The 15,050-nt window shown below is 37.4% G+C and overlaps 2 protein-coding genes across 5 annotated transcripts; both read left to right on the top strand.

Moving 5' to 3' along the window:
• Nucleotides 1-1,451: 1,451 nt before the first annotated feature.
• Nucleotides 1,452-11,743, top strand: prkab1a (protein kinase, AMP-activated, beta 1 non-catalytic subunit, a). Of its 4 annotated transcripts, XR_008398137.1 has the most exons (9): nt 2,182-2,226; nt 2,966-3,166; nt 5,009-5,175; nt 5,500-5,593; nt 5,706-5,820; nt 6,347-6,480; nt 7,265-7,333; nt 8,489-8,651; nt 11,613-11,743. XR_008398137.1 is itself a non-coding variant. In XM_017490030.3 (8 exons), the coding sequence occupies exons 2-8, from the start codon at nt 3,017-3,019 to the stop codon at nt 8,564-8,566; spliced, it is 807 nt and encodes a 268-aa protein (XP_017345519.1). In that variant the 5' UTR covers nt 1,452-1,699; nt 2,966-3,016; the 3' UTR covers nt 8,567-10,220. The 4 variants fall into 4 exon arrangements, 3 of the variants coding, with proteins under 3 accessions (XP_017345519.1, XP_053542932.1, XP_053542931.1); XM_017490030.3 differs by lacking the exons at nt 2,182-2,226; nt 11,613-11,743 and adding an exon at nt 1,452-1,699 and having other exon boundaries at nt 8,489-10,220; XM_053686957.1 differs by lacking the exons at nt 2,182-2,226; nt 11,613-11,743 and adding an exon at nt 1,452-1,694 and having other exon boundaries at nt 2,964-3,166; nt 8,489-10,220.
• Nucleotides 11,613-14,131, top strand: LOC108277361 (phospholipase A2). The gene is made up of 4 exons (XM_017490031.3): nt 11,613-11,745; nt 12,150-12,297; nt 13,566-13,699; nt 13,806-14,131. The coding sequence occupies exons 1-4, from the start codon at nt 11,697-11,699 to the stop codon at nt 13,922-13,924; spliced, it is 450 nt and encodes a 149-aa protein (XP_017345520.1). The 5' UTR covers nt 11,613-11,696; the 3' UTR covers nt 13,925-14,131.
• Nucleotides 14,132-15,050: the final 919 nt, after the last annotated feature.

The raw sequence follows: 15,050 nt of genomic DNA on the forward strand, positions 1-15,050 counted from the left end.
AGCCCCAGTTCTGGCTGAGGAGAAGCAGCACTAAAGCACGAAGCTGCCACCACCATGCTGGGGATGATGAACCGTGGGGATGATGAACTTTTAGTGATGTGCATTATTTTGCACCAAACATAGTATTTTGAATTATGGAATTATTATACCATTAGGAATTGGTCTCATCAGACCGTAATACAGTTTGCCAAATGGTTTGGGGTGATTTAGTTTGGAGGCTTGGATGTTTTTTGTGAGAAAGGGCTTCCTTCTAGCCTCCCCACCCCAAGCCCAGACATGTGAAGAATATGAGACGTTGTTATCCCATGCAGAGAAAATCAGTACTTGTCAGATATTCCTGCAGCTCCTTTAATGTTGCTATTGATCTCTTGGAAGCCTCCCTGGTACATTTTTTGTCCTCTTCTTTTCTAAATTTTGGAGGGACGTCCAGTTCTTGGTGATGTCACTATGGTGCTCCATTTTCTCCACTTGTAGATGATGGGCTTCACAGTGTACTTTGGTACATCTAATGTTTTGCAAAATATTTGTACCCCTCTTCTGATCGATTCCTTTCAATAGTGAGACCCTGTACAGGCTTTGTAAGCTCTTTGTGGACCATGGCTTCAGCAGCCAGATAAAACCAAGAAAGATGAAAGAAAATCCTACAGAAACAGCTGATCTTTATTTGGAGTTAATCAGAATAATTTCATTGATGACAGCTGCATGATAATTACTTTTAAACATGTGATTGAATGTGATTGGTTCAATCTGAACACAGCCACACCCCCAATTATAAAAGGGTGTGTACACTTATGCAACCAGCTTAAAATTGAAAAACCTTAAAGTTGCAGCTTCACCTCTGACACTGGAGACTCCTTCCATAAATGTTAAATAAACGTCTCCTTAATTAAAACATAAATATATCAACGATTGCACACGTTTTAATCCATTTCTATAAAGTGTTCACTGTGCAAGCCTGTGAATGAGCTGTTACTAACATTAACAATAACATATTAGAAATTGTGCATTAATACAAACATATTATAGAAAATTCATCAACATCTTCTGACCTGATTCAAGAGTTCTACAGATATTAATGAGTAAATCACCGAATTTATCATCTGAACATTAGATAACCCCGTTACAATGACTTTCAAAGTACAACGTTTAACTTTATTCTGTCAGCTTCGTGTCTCCATCTAGCGACCAGAAAGAGCAATGACAAGCAAATCCCCCTACGCATGCGCAATGAATCAATTTAACAACCCTGCTGAATTCGGGTTTTTAAATAAAACTGAATAGAACAGAACATTATTACATGAGATATATGTCCAAATATTATATATCTTTATGAATAACGAATTATTTAGTCAATCTGTATGCAGCTTATATCTGTATCCTGTATCTGTATTCTATTAAGCGTCTTCAGATCATGCTTCATGTATGCAAATGATCTTGACGAACTGTTTCATATGCAAATTAGTCTATGACAATATCAGAGCTTCCATTGGTTAAAGTTTCCGTTAAAAGATTTGGCAACACGGTATTTTCCTATCTGGCAACCACAGCATAGCGTTGCAGGGGGCGGGGCCGTGTTGATGTCTTGCAGCTGAAATCGACGTGGATTTAAAAAAATAAAAAAAATATATATATATTTTAAAATGAAATAAAACCAAAGACCTGTTAAAACTCACGTATATCTGTTTACTGTAAAGAGGAGGTAAGAAATTAATTTAAAAATATTTATTTGGTTGCTGTGCAAATCGAATACGATGCTAGGACCTTATGCTAGCTCACTAGTTAGCATTATTGCTTAACAACATTGCTGTTTATTTATAAAGATAATAGCTACGCTTTTAGTTTATACTACATCCTGAACATTAATTTATATTATATTTAAGATTTTTTTTCCATATAAACCATGCAGTATTGTATTCCTATGTACCTGCGGTGACTTCTTGGTCGTATTCCAAATTCACCTGTACACCCTACTAAGTGTATACTTTGTGTACAATGGCTCGCTCAGGTTACGTGCACTAAGTGTGTGTGTGTGTGTGTGAGAGAGAGAGAGAGAGAGAGAGAGAGAGATAATGACTTCTGCACTCTTTGTAGAGCACTATATAAATACAAATCAAGTGGTATAATCCTATACACTCCTGCTATGTAGTGCACTTTATATGCAGTAGGGCGCCATTTTGGATTTGGGACTCGGCCCTGATGCTGCTTGCTGGGTGGACTGTTGTTTTGGTAATGTTTCCCCAGTGTTTGTTCTTGAATGTCCTTGTGCTGTAGTTTCCTGAGTAATGAGGGATTAAACTGAGTTGCGCAGACCGAAATCATGCGAACCCCCCCCCCCCCCCCAAAAAAATAAATAAAATAAAATAAAATAAAAATAAAATAAATAGAATATAGACTTTTATATGTTATAAAAGTAAGGTTAACAGTTAAAAAAATGTCTCTATATGAATTAACATACAGTTTATATCATGCATAAAGGTATTTCCTCAGAGGGGATTGGGAATCTCCTGGGATCCTGCTGAAATAATAATAATAATAATAATAATAATAATAATAATAATAATAATGATGATGATGATAATGAGCTGCTGTTATGGAAAAACAAAACACTTTCTGACCAATCAGAATGGTGAATTTAACAGCACTGTGGAATAAAATTTGTATATATTTAATTCTTTAAAATACTAAACATTAAAGATATATAATGCCTAAGCCTGCATAAAAGCGCAGTGATTCAGAATCGTTCAGGAAAGAATCGTGGTTCATTAAAGAATCAAATCCTAATCCATATGATACACGGAGTCAGCAGTGTATTACCTGCGTACTAGCGAATACATTGGAAACCGAATGTAGAGAAGCTACGTAAATGTCAGATGAACAGTTTTCCACTGCAGTGATCAGTGATATATCGGTTGGACCACACTCTAAACAAGGTCTTTTCTGCTGTGTTTTATCTTTCCGCCCACAGCATTTTCAAGGTCTTATCCGCAGACCACACGGCTCCGCTTGTAAAGGCACCATGGGAAACACAAGCAGCGAGAGGTCAGGAGTGGGGCAGGGTGAGAAAGCCAACCGCAGGGACAGCCGTGGCGCTAAAGAGGGGGACCGACCTAAAATCCTCATGGACAGCCCTGAGGACGCAGACATTTTCCACGGAGAGGATATTAAGGTACGGAGTGTGTGTATTAAATTCATAACACTTAAATATATATAATAAAAAAAGGGCTTACTTGCAGCACAAAAAGGGAATCTATCTCTGTCTGTCTGCAAAAATTTGACATTGTGCGGGTCACATCATGGAAATCAGCATTTTATTTATTTTAATTATGCATATAATGCAGTTGCACAGTTGAACACCAGAGGTCCCAATGTGCACAATCCATAGAGTTAAAATGTACAGTGGAGCTTAAAAAAAAAAAAAAAGTCTACACACCCCTGTAAAAATGGCAGGTTTTTGTGGTGTAAAAAAGTTAAACCAAGATAAATCATGTCAGAACCCTTTCTAACTTTATTGTGAAATTAGAACCTATTAATTAAAGTGAAAAGCAATAAGAATTATTTTAGGCAGGGGGGAATAATAAGAAAATAACCGGGTACAATAACCCGGTTGGGTAAGTGTGCACACCCCTAAACTAATACTTATTTGAAGCATCTTTAAATTTTATCACAGCATTCAAACTTTTTGGGTAATATTTTGCCATTCTTACTTGCAAAAGCCTTCTAACTCTGTCAGATTGTCTGGGCGTCTCCTGTGCACAGATGTCTTCAGGTCACCACACAGATCTTTGATTGGATTTAAGTCTGGACTCTGGCTGGGCCGTTCCAAAACCTTACTCTTATTTTGGTGAAGCCATTCCTTTGTTGATATGGAGGTTTGCTTCTGGTCGGTGTCATGCTGAAAGGTGAAATTCGTCTTCATGTTAAGTGTTTTAGCAGAAGCTTTAAGGTTTTGCACCAAAATTGACTGGTATTTGGAGCTGTTTATGATTCCCTCCACCCTGATTAAAGCCCCAGTTCCAGCTGAAGAAAAACAGCCCCAAGGTATGATGCTGCCGCCACCGTGCTTCCCTCTGGGGATGGTGTTCCTTTTTTTTATTTATTTATTTATTTTTTTTTGGTGACAAACGTATCCTTTGACCATAACACATTATTCCACATGGTTTTTGGTAGATTGGATGTTTTTTTTTTTTTTTTTTTTTTTTTTTAATTGATTTTTTTGGTTAAAAAAAGGCTTCCATCTTGCCACCCAATCCCATTGCCCGATATATGAAGAATTTGGGAGATTGTTGTCACATGTAGGGAGCAACCAGTATTTGCCAGAAACTGCTGCAATACTTTTAATGTTGCTGTAGGCCTCTTGGCAGCCTCCCAGACCTTCTCATCAATTTTAGAGGGACGTCCTGCTCTTAGTAGTGTCACTATCGTGCTATATTTTCTCCACTTGTTGATTATTGTCTTTAATAATGTTCCATGGAAACAGTGTTCCATGGTATATCCAATGCCTTGGAAATTTTTTGTAACCCTCTTACATTCCCAATTATAAAAGGGTGTGCACACTTATGCAAGGTGGGTATTCAAAGTTTTTTGTCCCCCCCCCAAAAAAAAAAACTTTTCTAAGGGTGTGTGTACTTTTTATATCCACTGTATATAGAGAGTACATTGGTCATGTGATCACATTCTTTGTTTGAGATCTTTCTTTGGTTTCAATGATCAACACACATATACGTTATATGGTTACATAACCACATTTTATTGGTTAAAAAGAGCTATTCAGTAATTTCAAACAACACCAGAGGCCGTGGAAATCTGCCTTTTAACATTGCTGGGTTGTTTTTATTTTTTTTATTTATTTATTTTTTAATAGATTTGTCACCTGGCTCTGTAGAAGGCATCATACGTTAACTTCTAGGTTTTTTTGTTTGTTTGTTTGTTTAAAAAAAAAAAAAAAAATGTTGTGTACCCATTTTTAAAAACTGTGTGTGTGGTGTGCTTGTCCTGCTCTTCCCCTAAGGCACCTTTAGAGAAAGAGGAGTTTTTAGCCTGGAGGCAGGACCTCGAGTCCAGTGATAAGGCACTCTTGGCACGACCCACGGTGTTTCGTTGGACAGGTGCCGGAAAAGAAGTCTATCTCTCTGGATCCTTCGACAACTGGGCAAATAAAATTCCTCTGACCAGGAGGTAAACAAGGGCATTGTATTTAATCTCAACAGGCCACACATACACAAGTAAAGCATGAATAAATCTAGTGAATTGTTACCTAGAATACATTTAATGCCACATTCTGTGTTTCTCATGTTTGCATTTGTTAATCTTGTGGTGTCTGACTTTTATTTGGATTTCATGTGATAATTACATAATAAAAGGTTTTAATAAAGGGCTTTCTATGAGTTTATACCACAGCTCTGTTGAATTCTCAAATCCAAATGCAAATTTCTATAGTAACAGCTCTTGTGTCTTTTATTCCATACTTATGTATGCATCTTGCTCTTTTTCTTCATCCAGTCAGAACAATTTTGTCGCGATCGTGGACTTGCCTGAAGGTGAACATCAGTACAAGTTCTACGTGGACGGACAGTGGACCCACGACCCATCTGAGGTGACCAACACAACACATCCTTACCCTTACTAAAGTCACAGAGATTACAATATAATCTGTAGCAAATTGCTTTCTTCTCATTCTCACACACTTACTCGAAATGACTCATCAGCCCCTAGTGACCAATCAGCTGGGGACGATCAACAACATCATCCAGGTGAAGAAAACCGATTTTGAGGTGTTCGATGCTCTCATGGTGGACTCGCAGAAATGCTCGGATATGTCAGGTACGTTTACACTTTTATATTTTTATATATAAAATAATACGCTTTATACCATTGGTTTCTCAATAGTATGACAAGTTATCTTATTCATTTGCAGAGAGATTAAACAACTGAGGCTGATGAAGGAACTGTTTATAGCTGCTATAATGCAAGTGATAACAGGAACTACCTTGTTTCACAGACGTTCCACAACATTAAATGTACCTATTAACAGATATAAAGTATGACGTGCCAATCATCAAACCACTGTAGTATAAAACACTTTGGTACAAGCTGTTATTGAGAAGTAATCCACACATCACACCACCTCATCATTGATTGATTATTTTCCTATAACAGCACACCCCATTGTGTTTTATTACTTACTTATATAACCTATGTACAGATTAAGGTCAGGACTGTAGCAAAAGACTTCAGGGATTGATTCCCCCACCTCCCCCTTTTTAATATACAGAATGCATCTCGGTTACGCGGCTCCATTTGTCAGTGATGTTAGTTAATATTGGATTTTCTTTCTTAAATTTTTTAGATCTCTCAAGCTCTCCTCCTGGGCCATACCATCAGGACGCTTACGTACCCAAACAGGACGAGAAGTTCAAGTCTCCACCCATCCTCCCTCCTCACCTGCTGCAGGTCATCCTCAACAAGGACACGGGCATCTCAGTATGTATCTCTACATACCTCTTCTAGGCTTCATAGAGTTTTAGTTGTTTATTTAATTCAATAACTTATTTACAAGTAATGTTTTTTTTATTTTTATTTTTTATGAACAAATGTTATTTTATATTTTTGACAAATGGTTTCCAACTAAAAAATTGATTTAAAAAAATGATATTTTGATTACACTATATCGTATAACTGATCATCACTAAAACCGGACATTTTTGTTTACGGTCTCTCGTGATTGGCCCGCTTGCCTCTATGTTGTGTCCTGGTTTATTTAACAGATCATTTACCATAAATGATCACAGGACATTGTGCCATTGTACCCAATTCACTAAAACACACAGCACAGTCTGGCGTGTTGAACAGCTTAGTTGTCCCGTCTAATTAGAAATTTTGCCTTGGTATTTGTGCGCCTTGGGCGCTTATTTAAATTATCCCACACTTATACATGCTCTCTTTCACTGAATTAATGTCGCTCCCCATGGCAGGAGCATGGGAAGGTGCACATGTAACCTTCCCGTGTGTGCATTATGTAACTAAATAAATTAGATTTTTTTAATGATATGAGGTTGCAATGAGAAGTTGTTGTTGTTATTATTATTATTATTATTATTATTATTATTATTATTATTAGGCTTTAACCAAAATGTTCCAGTGTGTGTGAGAGTGTGTGTGAGAATTTATTTATTAGAAACACACTGTGTATTATATGGAAGGCATAGTTTTTTCCTCAAACAAATTTTTTTTTTTTTTTTTTTCCCCCTTTTCCTTCCCTCAACAGTGTGACCCTGCATTACTCCCTGAGCCCAATCATGTGATGTTGAACCACCTCTACGCGCTGTCCATTAAGGTAAGAGTTGCATTTTAAATGAAACATGATGGAAAGGTGACTGTTGAAACATTTAGTGGAAAAGCTCACTATTAAGCTGAAACATTTTAAAAACGCTGCTGCTGTCGGGGTTTTCTTTAACCATAGGGGAGCACTTCCAAAACTAGAGAATAAGGTGCCTAAAGTGGCTCTTTTTTTTTTTTTTTTTTCTCCCCAAAAAATCATCTGACCAATCAGATAACAGCTCAACGAGGGGAAAAAAAACAAAACGGAGGACAGAGTAGAAATGTCTCGTTTTAATCAATCTAGATAGATCAGTGGTAAAAGTTGTTATGGTTCCAGTGTGCGCGTCACGTGTGTCACGTTTGTGTTTTTTTTTCCCCACGTTAGTACAGGAAATTCAGCTAGCTATTACATTATGACCTCTATAAGTTGTCCTCACCATCGTTCTTATTTCTCTCGAAGATAATAAACGTAAATGTTAGTTTTTAAGTGACGGTTCTAGCGTGGTGATACTGGAGACTCCTTTCACAAGGGTTAAAAAAAAAAATCACCATATCAAGGTAAATTTTATTTAGTTTATTATGTGACTGTCCTCTGAATGAAAGCCGTTGCTGTAGAAACGATAATACACTACAGCAAGTGGATTAATACAAACCTGTGATTTGTCAAAAAAGTGCCAAATAAAATAAATAAATAAATAAATAAAAATCCAGTTGAGCATTTAGAACGAAGAAAATCTAAGAAGAAATGAACCATTGGTACAGATTTGACTTTAATCAATCACTTGTTTCAGTGAATAATGTAGAAGTTATAAAGACACTGACCAGACTTTTATTAATGTATCACGATGTTAATATATTGCATTGTTGATATCATTAACTCCTTTGTTTTATAAGACAACTGATCAATGAGTGTTTTCAAAGAAAAAAAAATTCAACAGGTCAAAATAAAGTCAACTTGATTTGTTGAATACCTAAATGTTTATTTAAAAAAAAAAAAAAAAAAAAAAGAGATGGAGAATTGCTGCTCTTTATTACATATTAGCACTAGGTAAAGCCTGCTTCTATAAAATATTTTGTTTATTATCTAATCACACTGTTATGTAGCAGCCTATTGTATAGGATGTGGTACAGGTCTAGACTAATACGGTCTTCTGTATTTTATCATGCCCAGGATGGAGTAATGGTTCTTAGCGGCACACATCGCTATAAGAAGAAGTATGTCACCACCCTGCTGTATAAACCCATCTGACACCAGTGACAACTCTTTCTGCTCGTGAACTCTACCATATCTGCCAAGTTTCTATCCACTCCACTACTGAGAACTAATGTCTAGTGTAGGTGTACTCTCCTGCCTTTTTTTTTTTTTTTTTTTTTTAAATATTATTTATTTATTTTATTAATATGTGGCACTGGTTGCCAAGAGCTAACTGCTTAGATGCTGTCAATGGAATGCATAAATTAAAAACATCCAGCTTGGTATGAAAAGAACAATAACAGACAGATGGGATGGTAGAGACCAAAAATGTATGTAGATATTTCAAGTAACATAAGTAAGGATTAAACACTTGGATGCGTGCTGTGCGATGCGAGTTGCTATTAGCACCCTGAAGTTGATTATTTTCCAATAACGGGACTTCTTGGAGTGTTCTATTCCCCTTATATCATAGCGATTACAATTTTTAATTTATTAATAAATGACACATGCGTTTGCATGGTGGATTAGTGGTTAGCATGTTCGCCTCACACCTCCAGGGCCGGGGGTTCGATTCCCAACGTGTGTGTGTGTGTGTGTGTGTGTGTGTGTGTGTGTGTGTGTGTGTGTAGTTTGCATGTTCTCCCTGTGCTGCGGTGGTTTCCTCCGGGTACTCCGGTTTCCTCCCCCAGTCCAAAGACATGCATGGTAGGCTGATTGGCACGTCTAAAGTGTCTGTAGTGCCCTGTGATGGATTTAAACCCTGTCCAGGGTGTATCACGCCTTGTGCCCGATGCTCCCTGGGATAGGCTCCAGGTTCCCCGTGACCCTGAAAAGGGTAAGCGGTATAGAAGATGGATGGATGGACACATCATGCTTTTTATCCATTTATAGTTACATTTAACGTTGTGGAACGTTAAAAAAAAAAAACACAACGCTTGAAGTCCTCAATCCTGAAAAAGTCACAACATAACCTCTGACTGTTACAAAGTGCTGACACTGGGTACTCTTTTCATAAATGGTACAGTTACAGAAATCTTTACCATATCACTTTCCATTTTTATTTAATTATGTGTAGCATCCAACGTACAAGTGTGTATGAGAACAAGCATGTTAATATAAACCTGTGATTTGCAGTCAGAGCTGCTTTTATAGATAATTCATCAACTTCGGACTAATCCAGACTTCAACAGCGCTGTGGTGTAATGTCAAATATCAGTATGAGATAAAGGCAACTGAATCAGTGCTCAAGGTTGGGATATATTTGTTGAGAATGTTTGTAAAATGGGGGGGAGGGGTAAAAAGTTTCAAATGTGAGACTTGTTGCATTTTTTTAAAAAAAAAAACGTTATCTAGAAGAGTATATTACTTAAATCACTGAATACAGGTTGTGTGTGCCAAAAAAAATGGACCAACTTGTAGCTATATAACTTGTACATTTTAATTTTATCATTCACATATTAAAAGCATTTTGTAGTTTATATTGTTAGGGAAATACATGCATAATACCTTTTTGTTCTTTCTCTTCCTGATACGAGGCATGATTTATTTTGTATTTTTATATGTTTCTCTTGGAATACCTGACTAATTTTCTGCAATAGAATATCCTCAATTGATTATTTTGTGCAGCATGGTTGTGGGAAATTTAATGAATACTCTCAACAGAGAGAATTGAAACCATTTGTCAATAAACCTTCTTTTTTTTTTTTAACACCCTTAGATTTCTCTGTTTGTTCTGTGAGTAATAAATGACCAAAGTGACTAAACGTATATTCGTAATGAGCAAGCAGGTGGTGAACGTGGTGAGGAAAAACTCCTATAAGGAAGACAACTTGACGGGAACCAGATTTTAAAAAAGTGAATCCGTCTTTTTCTTGGTGATACCAGACAGAGGGAATATAAATTATTATAGTATGCAGGTGTAGAAGAGTCAAGACTGACAGTACTATGTGTGGTGAAAGGATGATCATTATGAACAAATTGTGTGAATAAGAGTCCTGGGATGAGCATAGGACAGTCTTTACGATTACAGCAGCAGATCTCGGGTACAAGCCTACAGTATCCAGGTGAGATTATCCACTGAAGCAAGGTTGAGACTTTGAATATGAACTGTTCAATCAACAAAGAAAATCAAACCCATTCATTATCCTCACTCTCAGACTTGGTGAAAGTGATTATCACAGCAAGCATGGCATGTGATTATTCAGAATGAAAATGTTTAATGGGAGACATTTAAAATACATTTAAGACCGTACTTGGAATATTCACTCAGGATGGAAGATTAAACCATGATACCTACCCTCTGGTGCTGTAGCAGTTGGTAGAAAGATAGGGTTGCAAATGTTGCTGTGAACTTCAAAGGTCCAGAAAAAGGACGTTGGTGTGAGTGAGCTCACTTGCAACATCTGTATTCCTTACAGTGCCAGGTCAGACCTCACTCTCAAATCTCTGGCGGCTTCAGAGGAAGGAGCTTACTAAAAGTGATTTATACTCCAGTTTCCATGTTATGTATCTCTCATTGTTCTGGAAGTTGTTACCCATTGGTGAGTGGAAAACCATGTATCCTCATCTTTCAAACCCTGGTTCTGGAGTACCCCTGTCCTGCATGTAGTAGTGTAGTGCTTTTCATGCACTAACACTCCCATGTTGGTTCAGAAAAGATCTGCTAACCACCCGATTAGTTGGATCAGCTATGTCACAGCAAGAAAAAATTCTGACCAGCCCTGAGTTCCAGTACCATATAAGACTACGATCACTTGCCCTTACCTTTTCCACTTGGGGGAATGTTTACTGCCATATTAATGGACAATGTAATATTCTCATTATTTGAATGTTATGATTGAGGGATCACTTTTACTTTTAAACAGAAAATACCCTCAAAGCAAAGGGTTAAATCAGAAGCATTTCTCACACACACACAAAAAACAACAACAAGAAAACTGTTTCTGCTTTCCTTTAGCATATTGCTCAGGAGTGCCTATAATATACCAGAGTATCCTGATGTGAGATATGCCAGGGTTTTTCCAAGTTGTGAGAATTTCCAGCCATGTATCCACATGTTCAGTGAAATGCATATACTTGCAAATCTCTGTTATCTAAGCAGGTTAAACCTTTCAAGGTTGTATTGTGACTACATAAGGAGAAATTGCTGAGGCATGGTTTGGAGTGAACCTCTCAACTGGACACCATGAAGTCCCTCCACACTATTCTCCTGCTAGTATTTGGCATTACTATTGGCAAGTGCACGCTTTGACTTTTTTTATATAAAACTGCAGATAGATCTAAAAATTCATGAGATGTTGTTAAGCAGGAAAGTTTGTGATAGTCCAGATATTAGGGTTTGCTGTCTTTTTTCCCCCTTTGGTTGTAGAATTTCCAAATTTGAGGGAACCAAAGAAATGTATGATTGTGTATATTCTTGGTTCCTTTGGTAAACAAAAGGATTGCATTATTTAATCGTTGGCTACAAAGGCAACAAATCCTAGAGTGATTTTTATGTGGCCTGGATATGCTGAAAAACACAGCTTTTATTGCCTTTATTATAGGAACATGGCCTTGTACCATGGCTAGGTCTGGAATCTTTGTGTATTTAATTTGAATTTAACCAAGGCTTAACTTTGTTTATATGTCTGTGATTCAGCTCAGGCTCTTAATTACAAGGCGCTGTGGCAGTTCAGGGCTATGATCATCTGTGTCAAGCCCGATAGCTGGCCCACCCTAGACTACGCTGACTACGGCTGCTACTGTGGTTATGGTGGCTCAGGAACCCCCGTCGATGACCTGGACAGGTTGAAAACCACATTTTATGCTTTGCATAGGCCATGATTACGTGAATGTTTGTTTGTATGACATTTGATGCGTTGCCTTGCTTGGTTGCTATGTCTGACAAGAAATGTCTAGGATAATAGCTGGAACCTTTCTTTCCAAGAATGTAAAAGTATTCCTGGCACAACATTGCAGGATATCATACAGGTCTGTTGGGTAGGTAAATAAATGATCATTCATCATTCGCTACTTCCCCATTTCTTTAATATAAATTAATCTCAATCTTTTCTTTAGGGACATCGGGTAATAATTTCAGTGAGTTATCAATAAATTTGGCAGACTTGGTAGATACCCATATACATACCGAAGAGCAGATATAGTTGTATGTGTTCCAGGTTTTAACTTTTAATGTGATTTTCCAAACAGTTACATTGAGATTCCTTACCTCTTCCAAGTCTGAGGTTTAGGTTAATTTTAGGGAGGGAGGATTAGGATTTTGGGTACATTAGGATATTGCTTTACCTGAATTACATGTCACGTGAAATTGGAGTTCTGAAAACTTGTCAGATGTCCCTGTGCCAGTTGATTTGTCAATCGCTGATTCAGGCAGAGGTTTAGTGGTATAATCCAGACTGTTTCTTACTCAGTCCTATTCCTTAAATTAGGAATTGCTGGTGTTAGTGTTACTACCCAAAAGTGGCTTATTTACCAATAACAGCAGATCCCAAAGTGTTTATTTTCTCTTGCAATACATCAATTAAAGAAAAGTTAATGAAGATATTGGTTTGCAATGTGTCAGCCACCAGTGGGCACCAGTGAGTCTTAATTCCACATACCTTACACCCAAAGCCTATAAACAAAACAATTTCAATTTACTTTAAGTAACCGCTTTATCCTGGTCAGGATTGTGGTGAATCCAGAGTCCATCCTGGGAAAAGAGGACATGAGGCAGGAATACAGCCTGGATGGGATGCCAGTCCATCACAGTGCACCGTGCACTGACATATTCACACACTCATTCATAACTAGGGGAAATTTTTCTATTTACCATGTTTTCAAAGTTGGGAGAAGCCCAAGGAAGCCTATTTGGACATGGGGAAAGCTGTGAAACTCCAATCAGGATCGAACTGCGTACCCAGGATCTGTGAAGTGGCAAAGCTACCTTCAATGCCACCACACTGCCCACATAAAGCATTTAGCAAACATTCAATCTGCATGGTATTGGGAATATGAGATACTAGTGGAACTTCTACCAGGGATTACTGAATTACACAGTTCTTTTCTACTACAGATGCTGTCAGGTACATGACAAGTGCTACAGTGATGCCATGCAACATGACGCATGCTGGCCAATCCTGGACAACCCTTACACTGAGATCTATGCCTATAATTGTGACAAAGCCACTAAGACAATCACCTGCAAGAGTAAGTGATGATCTAATAACCTTTCAAATGAAAAGATTTACAGAGTGAACAACGGTAGTGAGTAGTAATAGTATTTATTGTTGTATTTCCTTTCTCTCGCTCTCAGGCAACAACAATGAATGCGAGATGTTCATCTGTGAGTGCGACCGGAAGGCTGCTGAGTGCTTTGCTGTGTCTGGATATAATGAGGAAAACAAGCACCTGCCCAGTGATCGCTGCAAATAATTTATAGACAACTTACACACCATACTAAGCAGTAGGGCTAGTTAGTATTTGCCTTAGACATCTAGGCATTTTATCATCTTAGCAGGACATAAAAGGTAGTTCAAACTGTCTCCATTATTTTATGTCCATCTGAAATGTTCAACCTTCATCTAATGGAAAAACTCTTACTCGATCAATAATCAATAAACAGGGTATGTTAACAAGCAACTGCTGGGATTTCTCATTCGGTTATATCTCAACAGTCTTTGCTTTTAGTAATGCATGGGAAATACCATTAAACCTATCTGTTCTATGGTATATGCACTATAAACTATTCAACAAGGTGTATAGGAAGTTCTTTAGCTTATATACAATAGAAGAGAATGTGTAACTTTTAGGAAGGTGTACATTACAAACAACTGTGCAAATTGTGGATGTTTTCTTCATACTTTTGCAGTTTGAGTTGCAACTTGATGCTAACCAACATCTTTCTAAAACCTTGCAACATGGCAAGAGAAACTAACTGAACATTCTATAAATAAAAAAAATAATAATTATAGTCAACTTGGCATACGGTGACATACCAAGTCCCAGAGCTAATCAGCATTTGCACTAGAAAGCTAGCCATCTCATTCTGTTATACCTTTTCCTCTCATCATAACAATAGTATTTTGTCAGTGCATAGGAAACACTATTAAATCTATTTATCTTTTATTACATGCTCAAACAACTATATGGCATTGTCTGACTTTTTTTATGCCCATCTTGGAGTAGGTGCTTCTTTCTTGAGTGACGGACCAGGTGCTAGCGTTGCAAGTCTCTCTTAATGGTGGATGTGCATATTTGATACTTGATGCCTACAACTCCTTCACCAGTTCCTTTGGTGTTGTCTTGGGGTTTAGTTGAACCTTTTGGAGCAAAGTTAATTTGTGCCTCCATCCTGAATGACACACTGTCTGTGTGGTCCCAAGATTTTTTATATTTGTGTATAATTGTTTGTACAGATGCTCATGGTACCTTCAGTTATTTTTTTTATTTTTTTGTGGAAATTGCTCCTAAGGAGGAACTGCGCTTTTTTTTTTTTTTTTTCTTTTTTTTTTTCTGACACTGAGTTGCTTGGATATTGTTGTGGTATCAAGGGCAAAAA

This window comes from Ictalurus punctatus, chromosome 16, assembly GCF_001660625.3.
Source record: "Ictalurus punctatus breed USDA103 chromosome 16, Coco_2.0, whole genome shotgun sequence".
Lineage (NCBI taxonomy): Eukaryota > Metazoa > Chordata > Actinopteri > Siluriformes > Ictaluridae > Ictalurus > Ictalurus punctatus.